This window comes from Equus asinus, chromosome 21, assembly GCF_041296235.1.
Source record: "Equus asinus isolate D_3611 breed Donkey chromosome 21, EquAss-T2T_v2, whole genome shotgun sequence".
NCBI lineage: Eukaryota > Metazoa > Chordata > Mammalia > Perissodactyla > Equidae > Equus > Equus asinus.
The window spans coordinates 49,190,580-49,203,238 of record NC_091810.1 but is presented as its reverse complement, the minus strand read 5'-3'; the positions used below and the strand labels follow the sequence as shown (position 1 = coordinate 49,203,238).

Here is a 12,659-nt window from a genome sequence, read left to right as displayed (position 1 = left end):
TGCCTTGAGAGGAGGATGCCTGCCCACATACTTTGCTGGGTTTCTGAGTGCCTGGAGCACATAGAAACTGCATGGAAGTCAGAGGGAGCTGAGAGCATCCTCTGTTTACAGACAAGGAGACCAAGTCTTGGGAAGTCTTAGCTTATTCTGGGTCATTCTGGAACAAAAGAGCTGAGGACACAGAACCAGTGGCTAGGTCTCCAATTTTCCCCCAGGGACTCCCAGCCCCATTTTCCCCATTCACAGTCCATTTTTGCTCAGGTTAAAGATGGTTTGGAACAAACAGGGCTATCTCAGCCACTCATCTTGGTAGAGGCTGTTTCTTCTAGGAGTTCTCTAGCCCTGGTAGCTAAGGGCAGGTGAATAATTTAACCTGTTTGAAACCATGGCAAAAGACTAGGGGGGCCGGCCCAGTGTTGCAGTGGTTACGTGCGCACGTTCCGCTTCAGTGGCCTGGAGTTCGCCAGTTCGGATCCCGGGTGCGGACATGGCACCGCTTGGCAAGCCATGCTGTGGTAGGCATCCTACATATAAAGTAGAGGAAGATGGACATGGATGTTAGCTCAGGGCCAGGCTTCCTCAGCAAAAAGAGGAGGATTGGCAGCAGACGTCAGCTCAGGGCTAATCTTCCAAAAAAAAAAAAAAAGACTAAGAGTTTCCTTGTGGAGTCTAAACATTTCTCACCACTCACAAGAGACCCACCTTGTGAGGATGCACTGACCAGGAGGCCAGAGGTGTTAGCTTTTAAGACAATTCAGTGCCCAGTGATGGGAAGAAGGCAGGAGTATTGTTCTCCTCTTCTTTCCCTGGACGTGGGTTCTTAGACAAGTAACTTAAACTTCCTGAATGCCAGATTTCTCTAAAGGAGAATCAGGGGTCCAGGAACCAGCCTCAGTGGCTTTGCTGATGCCCCAAATCTTCTCAGGCCTGTTTGCCCACCTCTCTGCTCTTCAATGACTCAACATTCAGGCCTGCCACTTCTTTCTCCTCCAGGAGGGAGGCCCTTGTTGCACTATTCTGATAGTTGGGAACAGGAGACAAGGTGTGGCCATGAGCCAGCTGGGTGGAGGATGGGAAGGTGAGCTTGGGGAGGGCAGTGGGAGTGGGAAGGAGCTGCTGGAGAATATGAGCAGTGGCCTGGGGCAGGCATAGCCCATCTCTGCCAGCCCTCTCAGAAGCCTCTCTGCCCTGCCCAGAGCAGCCCAGCAGCACACCCTGGCCTGGAACTCCTCCAGATGTGAGTGTGTCCTTGCTCTAGGAGCAGCATCACAGCAGTGAGTGCTGTGCAGAGGCAGGGCTGACTGCACACATGTGCTTCCAGATCAGATCAGCAGAATCCTCCCAGAGCACCACCTAAAATGAGGCTGCAGCCTGTACCAGGGAGGCCTACCCTCTGCTTCAGTGGGGAGCAGCAACAGGGCTGCCACCCCCTCCCTAACCTTCCAGGTCCAGGCAGCCCACCTTCCTTGCTTTGGTCAGCATCACTTATAAGACCATCTAAGAAAACTATAGAAGAGTAATCCTGGTCTTGCTTGCCTGTTCCAAGGTCTGGACTTCACTGAGACCAAGCCAAGGATGTTTAATCCACTGTACCCACCCCCCATCCCCACCCCATTGGCAAGACTTGGGCTTAGGCACTTACTCAAGTGGGTGGCGTGGAGAAGGAAGGGAGACAACGCAATGGCCACAGCCCTCTTCCTCTACTGCTTGCGTCCCACTCCTTTCCGGCAAGGACTGGGGCACCAGATGGCCTGGGGGTGGTGCTGTGAGTGCAGCACAGATCCCTCCGCTGTACCCACCAGCCTTGTCCCCTTCCGTCTGCTCCTTCCTGGCCACACTGCTGCCTGGGCTAGTGAGGAATGAGGAGCAGGTGTTGGAAGGACATGGATCAGCTGTGGGCTGAGGAGAGGCAAAGGTGTCCTCCACCTTCCTGGGCCCAGGAGGAGGTGATGTCTGCACATGTGCCCAGTCTTCTTGTCTCCACCTCCACACAAAATGGAAGTAGATCTCCAGGTGGCAGGCCCTTTGGGAGGCTTTTCTCCCACCATGTGTCTAAGGACTTAAGTCTAGTCCTCCCACAGTAGCCGCTTTGACCCAAACAATCTCTGAGTCAATAGGGGAAAGCCCCCCAACCTTCAGTCAGCCCTAGGTAGCCAGGCCTGCTGCCAGTCCATGCTCTCAGGAGATAGGACCCTCGGCCTCCTTGCTTGGACCACTGTGGGGTGGAGGCCAGAGCCACTGAGGACATGCAGAAGAGATAGCTGTGCAGGAGGGGGAGTTGTTTCACAGCTAGGGCCATCAGGCATGGAACTCTAACTTTTAGCTATGAAGTGGGGCTGTAAAGTTATCTAAAAATGAATGTAAAATTAATCTGAAACAGAAAATATGAAATTTTATTCCAAAGATACCTGTTTTATATGTAAGGGCAAAAGAAACAGAATGAAAAGAGAATAGAGTAGAAATGATAGAGGAAAAGAGAAATAAATAAATAAAGTGGGAAAAGAGAGGAAGGACAGAGAGGAGACAAAGGAAGGAAGGTGATGGAGAAAGCCAGAGGGAAGAAGAGGCAGAGAACAAAGAAAGCTTGGGAAAGTAACCAGTAGTGGGTAACCTGTTGGTTCTGCTCTTCCTACTATTTAGTTCAACCTTTGGCCCTGGCAGGCCTGTTTGTATCCACTCAGTCAAAGGGTGGCTCTCTCCCTTCTTCTCATCCTTTCCTCCCTCCATAAATGTTTTTTGAGTCCTTGTGATAAGCCAGGAACTTATCCTTGACCTTGGAGAATCAGGGAGAGCTGAAGCAGACATGTCACTCAGCCCTGTGGAGCCTGCAGGCCAGTGGGAGAGGCAGCCTTTCCACCAAAAATCACACAACAAACTTACAGTCACACCTGGGGGTTAGGACTGAGGAGGACCAGAAGGAAGGCTGGGGGCCTTGGTGTGATGCTGTGACAAGACTCTTGGGGGCTTCCACAAGGAGGGGACATTAGGCTGAAGGAGGTTAGACTGAAGCTGGACCAGAGACAGGTGGAGGCAGGGCAGGCCTGAGGGCCTGGGAGCAAGCCAGGGCCAGGGTGGCTGAGGTGCCATATGCCAGGACCAGAGGGCATGCAGAGACTGCTGGAGTCTCTAGATGTGATTTTAAGGGTTTTGGAAGGTCGCAGCGGGAAGTTCAGGTGTGCATTTAAAAATACCTTTTTAGAAATAGATAGTGGTGGTGGTTGCACAACTTTACAAATGTAATTAATGCCACCGAATTGTATACTTAGAAATGGTTAAAATGGCCAATTTTATGTTATGTTTGTTTTTCACACTTGTCTCTCTCTAATATATGTAAGTATACATATATATATATATATATATATATTTAAATATATAAACAAGAACAGGGCCGGCCCAGTGGCGTAGTGGTTAAGTTCACACACTCTACTTTGGTGGCCTCAGGTTCACAGATTTGGATCCTGGTGTGGCCTACACGCCACTTATCAAACCACACTGTGGTGGTGTCCCACATACAAAACAGAGAAAGAGCGGCACAGATGTTGACTCAGGGCCAATCTTCCTCACCCCCCCCAACCCAAAATAAACAAACAAACAAACAAACACCACCACCAACACACACACACACACACACCCTCTGGCTGCTGTGTAGAGAATAGCCCATAGGGGTGAGGGTGGGTTCCAGGAGTAGGCTGGGCCTGGGGTAGTGGTAGTGGTAGTAGAGAGCCACGACAGATTCCTGGTGTATTTTAGAGGCTAAACAGACAGATTTTGGAAATGTTTTGGACTTGCAAGTTAAGGAATAGAGATGGAGAATTTTTACATTTGGGCCATGTCAAGTTGGAGGTGCCTATGGGCACCCGAGTGGAGTCCAATAGGCTGACAAATCTAAGACCCTGGCATGCGGCAACCAGGTCAGGGCTAGAGATTCACAAGCATGATTGACATCAGTATACTTCCCACTAAACATTTCAGCAAGCATATCATTAACTAGAGATCAGTATTTATTTAAGGTTTTATTTTAGGTCAAATTTTACATAGAATGAAATGTACAAAGTATAAGTGTACCATTCAGTGAGCTTTGATAAAAGCATGCACCTGTGTCACCCAAAACCCTCTATCAAGATAGACAACATCCCCATCACCACAGAAAGTCCCTTCAGGCTCCATCCCTGTCCATCCTTGCCTCTCCACCAGAGACAACTGCTGCTCTGATTTTTATCCAGCATAGACAAGTTTTGCCTATTCCAGAGCTTCATATAAATGGAATCCTACAGAATGTACTCTTCTGTATAAGGCTTCTTTCATTCAGTACAGTGTCTTTTGAGTTTCATCACATGGATAACTGTTGAGAATCTTGGCTGAGGAGAGGAGAGAGCACAAGTGGCAATTTGAGAAGGTGTGCAGATAGGAGAGGGTTTCTGAAAAGCAGGAGAAAATGGCACTGTCTGAGTTCTGAGAGGAAACGGATGCCTGGGGATGTGGGAGATGGGACATGATTGAAGGAGTGGGTCACCTGAAGAGGCAAATCCAGATCCTGAGTTTGGAGGAGCATCCTATTGTGTGGTTCCTCTTTAAGACATTGAAAGCAGGGCCGTCACTGGAGCCAGAAGGCAGGGGAGGGTGACAGAAGGGAGGGGCATAGGAGAAATTGAACCAGCCATTGTGGAGAAAAGCTCCCTGGAGAGATGGAGTGAGTTAACCAGGCAGCTGGGGGTGCCCAGGAGAGGTTAGGATGCAGGTTAATTTACAGTGGAGCCCATTTGCCTGGTGCCCGTTCAGCTGTTGGGTGTAGGCCCAGGGAAAAAGATATATACTTGGGTCTAGTTCTGAAGCAGACACAGGTCAAGAGAGTGCAGAGTGTGACAGGAATGATGGATCATAGATTCAACTGGGAAAGAAGAGATGTGAAAGCAAAGGGCCTATGGAGGACCAGAAAGCAGAGGCTCAGTGTTGGGGGTCTCCACAAAGCCCAAGCACTGCTGCAGTGGGAAGGCCTGGGAAATGACCTAGAAGGCTGACGGAGGACAGGTGCAGGGGCGATTTTGAAGGAGATGAGTTTGGGGTGAGGCTGAGGGATAGCGGTGTCAGGTGGGTCAGATGGGTGGCTGCCTTCTGCAGTTGACTGAAGGAGACAGTTCAGTGGAAGCCTTGGAGGCAAAGGCCAAGGACTTTTGGGAACTAGTGGCCAGGATGAAAGGACCTGGAAGGGAACAGCAGCCAAGAGGGAAACAGGGTAGAGAAACAAGGGCTGAACCCCAAGGGCCCCAGGGATTTTAAAGAGAGAGTGAGGCATTGCCACATTCTGAAGTCCAGGGAGTACAACTTCTCCTGGAGAGATCAACTCTTGGATCTCTAAGAGGAGTGTCGGGGGACAGAGGTATAGGGGAGTTGGCTTGGTCATGGGCAGGAGATTTTACAGGGTACAGTGGATGGGCCTGGTGGGGAGTGGAGGCCATTTGGGCAGGCTGGGGGGAGTTGAGGAGTATCAGGAGTGGAGAAGTGATGTGTGTAGAGATCAAGGGGTTGGATTCTCTCCCTTTCATGGAGCTCCAGGCCAGTGAGGCCTTCCAGCCCCAGGCAACGATTTAGTTCAGCCCCCGTTCCCCAAATCCTGGCCTCAGAAGCTGGGCAGGTTCCCAGGGCCTCCCTCAGGGTCTTGGCCCGATGAGATTAGCACCGGCCTTTCCTGTGGGCCAGGCCTGGCTGAGCTAGCTCTGGATCAATGTGCCCTGCACTTTTGGACCCTGGATGCCTGCCTGTAAGCCTGAGGCCAGCCAGCTGACAGGTGAAGCAGATTGTTGGCAGACTTGAGGCAGCTGGATGCTGGTAAGGCAGGTGATATGTCTAATGCCATGGGCAGTGCGAGGGCCCAGGCCAGCCCTGACGTCTTCATCTGGATCACTCTTGTCCAGGGCTACAGCGGGATATGTGCTATGTGCCTCCAGTGGAGACCTGGCCAGTGACTCAAGCCCGGAAGAGCATGGAGTCACACTGGCCAATGGGGCCCTCCAGGGAACTTCTGGATTTGGCACCAGCAGGAAGGGCTGTTACATTTATAAGCTGTTTCTGTGATGTTTCAACTTGTACCAAAATGGAAAAAAAGGCATGAATGCGGCATCAGGCATGATGTCACTGCCGACTGATCTGACGCACTGAATGCCCACTTTTGCGGGGAGGGCTGGGCCTCAAAGGCAAGCCGCTGCTCTCTGCAGGAAGGCAGGCTAAGTGACATCTGCAACCCTCCTTCTTCCTTGCTGGTGGGGAGGTGGGAGGGGAGAGTGGAAAGAGAATCTGTTACTGCTGGGGGCCCTCAGAGCTTCCTGGCTGCCATGGAGGTGACAGTGAGGCAGATTCTACCCCAGGAGCAGACGCAGGTTCCCTGGGCAGCATGCTTTGGGTCCAGACATGGCAAGCAAGGCTGGATCCCACCCTCTGGGGCTAAAACACAGTGTGGCAGGCTTAAGTACCACCAGTGTCTCTGTGGGAAAAAATGTAGAAGCTCCTAGGAACTGTCCCCACTCCACTCACTGCCCCAGAATCCAGTGGAGGGAGCAGCAGGGAGTGACCACTGCAGACAGATCATGGCTGGCTGCTCATTCAGCTTGTGGTTCACAGAGCCCCAGCCTGGTCTCCAGGCCTCTGGATCCTTGGTGGGCAGTGTTACCTTAGCTGCCCTTCTGCATACTGAACAGTTTGACTAAGGGAGCAACTGAGAAAGGCTCTTCTTGGGGAGAAAGTCCCTTCAGAGCCTCAGAGCCCATAAGGCCCTGCCTTTCTGAATCCCTGGCAGGCTCCTGGCAGAGCGGGCAGTGGCTCCTTATGGGAAGCCACTTTCCTGTAGCTTCTGCTTCCCCCATCCCCAAATCACCTCTTGGCCTGCACGCCACACTGAACCTTCCCATCCTTACTGCCACCCAGGCCCCCACTGGGCTGGGGTGCATGGATGTTAAATGTCCATGGAGGCTACCACCAGCCCTCTGAGAGGGTGGGATGGGCTTCCTTGCTGGCAAGAAGGGTCAGCTTGACAAAAGCTAGTGTCTGGCAGAGCCATCTGCCTCAGGGTAGTCCTCAGAAGTCCCCTCAGCTCCACTTCTGCCTCTTGGGACATGAGATGTGTGCCTGGTGGCCTACCCATCTCTTGGCCACATTTTAGGTCAGGTTCATGGAGGTATTAGACAGCAGGATCCTGAGAGAGGCTTCTTGTCACACTGCTATATGGCATTTCCTCTGATTCTGGTGGGTAGCTGGCTTGGAGGGTGCCAAGAAGCCATAGTCACTGTGTACTGGTGAGGAAGCCTTTCACTGTTGCTGGTCCCAGGGCCGAGGGAGTCTGTCACAGGCCTGGCCATGCATATGCAGCCTAGGTGGGCAGGTGGGCTGGAGGTGCACAGCTCTCTCTCTCCCTACCCAGTAGACCGCCTCCATCTCCCTAACATAGGGATGAGGACTTTGGAGTAGGGAGGAAGAGGCTGAGGCTGAGTCCCCCAGCAAGCTCCTAGGGATCTGTGGGGGAGGCAGAGAGAGGGCAGTCTCGCTGGGTTCAGAGAGCTCCCTCAGCCAGTGTCCTCTTGGGAGGCCTTTTGTGCTGGGCTTATCTGCCTGGGCCTGAGCCTGGGAGTGGCTGGGGGAGGACGAGGTCAAGGCTCCTCACCGTCTGGAAGAGGCTGGATAGAAATAGCTGCGCCCATCTGGGCGATGAGTCACTGAGGGGCGTTGCAACTGTTTCTTGGAGAGGTTCTATTTTAGGTGAGATGGCTGTGACAGCCTGGGTGACGGGGGCTGGGTAAAGGAAGGTTCTAGTGGTGAGTGCAGGAGTTTTAGCACGTCTTTGAACACCCCTGTTCAGAACCCAAGGGAGGGTCACCCTGAAGTCCCAGGATAAGGAGCCTTACCTCCCAGATCCCTCTTCTCAGGAAGTCCCACCTCAGGGCATGCTGCAGCCTGCACCTGCACAACACAGATGGGACCCTAGGTGTGGGCTGGGCAACCCCCATAGGAACTGAGTTTGTGGCTGCTGTCTTGGGCCAGAGCCTGGGCCTCCCCTCAGGAGAGTAATCCCCTCCCAGTGTACCTCTGAGGATAAGCAGAAACAGCTTGCCCTTGGAAACTCCCACCTGGATGGGAGTAAGGCCCCCCCACCCCCGCCCTGCCACGAGTGACCCTTCTAAAGGGGTCTTTGGACTGAGCCCCAGGGACACAAATTGTTTCCTCTGTGACTTTCTCTGTCCAAATGTAGACAAAGCTATCTTGGGTCTTAAAGAAACGTCTGAGTGAATTAACAGTTCTCAGGCGAGGGGATGGCTTTACACCCCCGTGCTTTGGTATTACTGTTCTTACAGTTTCCAGAGCTGGGCTTGGTCTTTAAGGGCTCTGCCAGTGTTTCACAGAGGTGAGATCTAGACCTGTGACTTGACCTGCATGGGGCCAAGTGGCCTTCAGAGGAGGCAGGAATGCAGAAGGCACCCAGCTCCAGGCTGTGGATCATAAGCTGGGCAGGGCTGTCAGGGCTCATCTCGCCAGCAGCACCACTTCCTAGCTGAGTAACTGCAGAGCATGTTAGATCATATCGGACCTTGATTTTCTCTACTGTGAAGACAAAATGAGAGAGTGCCTGTGAACATGCCCTGTGTGGTAATGGGCGCAAGAGGGCGCTCACCAAAGTGCAGTGTTCTCCCCTTCTTGGATGCTGCTCCTGGGCTTCTGGGCAAGACAGCCGAGCCCAGGTTCCCCAAGTGGCAAGTCAACCTCAGGAGCAGCAGCAGCACAGTCCTGTGGCCTCAGGGCAGACAGCAGGGCTGGAGGCACCCTGAAGGGAGGACAGAGGGGCTTTCTGCCACTGGGTGCCAGACTGGACCATTCCCTGGTGACTGGGCCATCATGGTGCTTTCAAACCCTCTGGCTGCTATCATAGATGGAGTAGCCTTGGCGTCAGCCTTGGTTCTGGTTAGGAGGAGGAGCCTCCTCATTGAGGCACTGAGTCTTCAATCCTGTGGCTTCATCCTTGTGGGAGCTGTGCCCCCTACTAATACGTTGCCAGGAGTAATCCCACAAGCAAGCTTTTCTGGAATGAGCCCTGCTCCGTGCCTCACTACGTGCGCAGTCCTGAGAACACCTCCACAAGAGCTCACAGGCTGCGTAAGGAGACACCCAGGTCAACAAATTAGCAGATACTTTGGGAAAGAACAAGTACTGTGAAGAAGATAAACAGGGTGATTAGATACAGAGTACCCAGGAGGTATTTTAGATTGTGTGGCCAGGGGGGGCCTTGATGAGGAAGTGATACTTGATCTGAGACCTGCACAGCTACCTGGGCCCAGGGCAAAGGGAACAGTGAGTGCGTAGGCCCTGGCACAGAAGTGAGCTCCGAAGACCACTTGGCAGAACAGGAGGCTTCTGTGTTTGGGGTGAGACAGCTAAGGGGAGATGGCAGGAAAGGAGGCCAGAGAGAGGAGGGGGCTGGGGTAGATCATGGGGCTAGTAAAGAGTCCCCGTGGTAAGTGTGATGGAATTCCACTAGAGGGGTTTGAGCCTGTAAGCGATATGCTCTGATTTATATGTAGATTTTATGGAGGAAAAAAGTGTTATTGGCCCATGTAACTGGAAGTCCAAGGGTAGACTTGAGGCATAGCTGAATCTAGGGCATTAAATGAACTCATCAGATCTGCTCCTTTCTCCTTGTCTTGGCTTCACTTCTGTCTATTGACTTCATTCTTAGTCTCTCTCTGCATGTTGAAAAGGCTACTGACCACTTTAAGGCTACATCCTTCTGACGAATAATCCAAAAGGAAAAAAGACCCTCTCTCTCTTATTGTTCCTTTACCAAGTACCACGGAAGGGCTGTGATTGTTCCTGTTTGCAAGGTCACATGCCCGTCCCTGCATCCCTAGCTGAGACCAGCAATTGGCCCAACCTAAGTCATGTGCCCAGTTTACTCAGGGCAGGGTCAGTGACAGAGAGAACTACATGTCCCTCACGTGAATAGCAATACATGTCTTGTTTGTTCTGGAGGCACAAATTATCCCATTTCCTTTAAAAATTTGTCTCCTTTAAGGGACAAAAAGGCTATTTCATTCTCTTTACACCATCACTTAAACTGTATGACTCTGTTCTCAAGATTTTTCATATATGTCTTGTCTCCTGAACTCCTCTAAGTTCTTGCAGGACAGGAATCATGGTTTCTTTATTTTCTATGTCTCCCTCTCCCACCTATTGCTCTTCACTTATGTATTCATTCTACAAGTTTTTATTGAATACCTATTACATACCAGGCACTGTGCCAGGGCCATGCTTTCTCTCCTGATTTACATTTCAAAAGATCACTCTGGCTGCTATGTGGAAATGGCCTGCAGGGGAAGGAGAGTGACCAGTTGAAGGCTATCTCCTGGGGTCATCCAACCAGGAGGATGATGGCATAGATTGGTGAGGTGGGACACAGAGATGGAGCGATGTACGCAGATCGAGGTACAGCCAGTGGGCAGTGGGGAGGACTCTTGAGCAGGAGGGTCTGGCAGGCAGTGGGTTGTGGTGTGGGGTTGAGAGTATGTGGCTACCTCTGCTCTGCTCCATGTACCTGGCAGCTCCTACAGGGCAGGGCAGGGCTATCTGCCCCTTCAGCCCTGCCTCCTGACAGCCCAGAAACTTGAGCAGGGCTTGCTACTCCTGCCTGTGCTAAGAGCTGTCCTTGGCTGCTGTGAGGCCTGCAGTGACCTGGGCCAAGGGTGCCACCAGTCCTGACCACCCCGCTGACCATGATGCTTCCTCCTCAGGTGAAGGAGTGGCTCTGTCTGAACTGCCAGATGCAGAGGGCTCTGGGGATGGACATGACCACTGCACCTCGTTCCAAGAGCCAGCAGCAGCTGCACTCCCCAGCCCTGTCTCCTGCCCACTCCCCAGCCAAACAGCCCCTGGGGAAGCCGGAGCAAGAGAAATCGCGGGGCCCAGGGGGACCACAGCCTGGCCCCCGCCAGGCTGAGACAGCCAGGGCCAGCTCCGTGCCGGGGCCTATCCAAGCAGCTGCCCCTCCAGAGGTGGGGAGGGTGCCTCCTCATCCCCCCCTCCCCATCAAGCCTTCCACATCTGAGACCAGGCCGCCTGCAGGAGAGGCCATGGCCAAAAGTGCCACCACAATGCCCTCTGGGCCTGGTGCTGCTGAGCAGACCCAGGAGGGCCTCACTGGGAAGCTCTTTGGCCTCGGTGCATCGCTGCTGACCCAGGCAAGCACCCTCATGTCTGTGCAGCCCGAGGCTGACCCCCAGGGCCAGTCTGCCCCCAGCAAGGGGCCGCCCAAGATCGTCTTCAGTGATGCCAGCAAGGAGGCTGGCCCAAGACCGCCAGGATCAGGGTCTGGGCCTGGGTCAGCACCTGGAGCCAAAACTGAGCCTGGAGCTAGAACAGGTCCTGGACCAGGGCCTGGAGCCCCAGCGAGAACTGGGGGAACAACCAGTCCAAAGCATGGCAGAGCAGAACACCAGGCAGTGTCCAAGGCTACTGCCAAGCCAAAGACCATGCCGAAGGAAAGGGCCACCTGCCCACTGTGCCAAGCCGAGCTCAACGTGGGCAGCAAGGGCCCAGCCAACTATAACACCTGTACCACCTGCAAGCTCCAGGTGTGCAACCTGTGTGGCTTCAACCCAACGCCCCACCTGGTGGAGGTAAGAGAGCTGGACCAAGCATGTTCCTTTGGGCCTCGATGAGGGGCCAAGGCCTGGGGTAATGGGGGGCATGGGAGCCAGAAAGAGCTGCAGAGAGCCGAGTCTCCCACAGCTGCAGGACTGCTCCTACACAGCTAATGCTGCAGACGGGCTGTGCTCCATTTTCTGTCCCTGCCCCAGGCCCTCTTTCCCCTCAGAGAATTAACTGGCACAGTGGATGGGGTAATGGTGCCCGCTGTCTCTGGCTGGCTGACCAGTGCCCTGATGCTGGAACCAAAGGTAGCCAGGCTTAGGAGGCCCTGGACTGGCCTCCCTACTCCCAGCTATCATGGCATGGTCCTGATGAACGATGCCAGCATCCCCTGCTCAGGTTGGAATAACCTGAGGTTCCCACCCTGCCCTCGGTCTGTGACCCTTACAGGGGGGCGAAGTACTGTTAGGAAGAGAGCTGTTACCCTGTGCCCAGGGTGGGGCAGAGGCTTTCTCACAGTGGGGCAGGCCATGTCCCACTGTCCAGGCCAGCCAAGTGGTATCCTCCCTCCATCCCCTCTTCTGAGGTCATGGTGTTGATGTCTACTTGTCAAAGCCATAGCCTTTGGTCCACATATTTTCCCATGGCTGGCCTTGGCTCTCCTTGGTGCTGCTTGTGGGGATACTCAGAGATGCTCTTCTCACCCAAAGGAAAGTTTGAGGGAGTGCTGGGATTGGGCCTGTTTCTCTACAGTCCCTGCTGCAGGGAAATGTGTTGGATATGCAGAGCTCAGTAGAAGGGAACAGGAGGCCTTGTGTTCTCTCAAAGCTTGGAGCCCAGCCTGGGAGGCTCAGAAGGTGCCAAAGTACCCTGGCAGAGCTGGACCAGCCTGGGCCTGAAGGCTGCTTCTGCTCCTCCCCTTACCCACTTTGCCCTGCTCAGGCCATGCATGTGAACCTTACCTTTGCTGCCTTGGGCATAGCTGGGTATGTCCCCTTCCTTGGAGTGCCCTTGGGGTCTGTGTTTGGCTCATTTTG

At 53.4% G+C, this 12,659-nt stretch overlaps 1 protein-coding gene across 2 annotated transcripts in view; it reads left to right on the top strand.

Annotated features, from left to right (window-relative positions):
• BSN (bassoon presynaptic cytomatrix protein) overlaps window positions 1-12,659 on the top strand; it is a 98,520-nt gene that overhangs the window by 58,467 nt on the left and 27,394 nt on the right. For both annotated transcript variants that reach the window (XR_006517643.2, XM_044754961.2), the window contains exon 3: window positions 10,767-11,651. Coding sequence is in view for 1 of the 2 variants with exons in the window: in XM_044754961.2 (XP_044610896.2) it covers window positions 10,767-11,651 (885 nt within the window). In the remaining variant the exon portion in view is untranslated. The remainder of the gene's footprint in view (window positions 1-10,766; window positions 11,652-12,659) is intronic.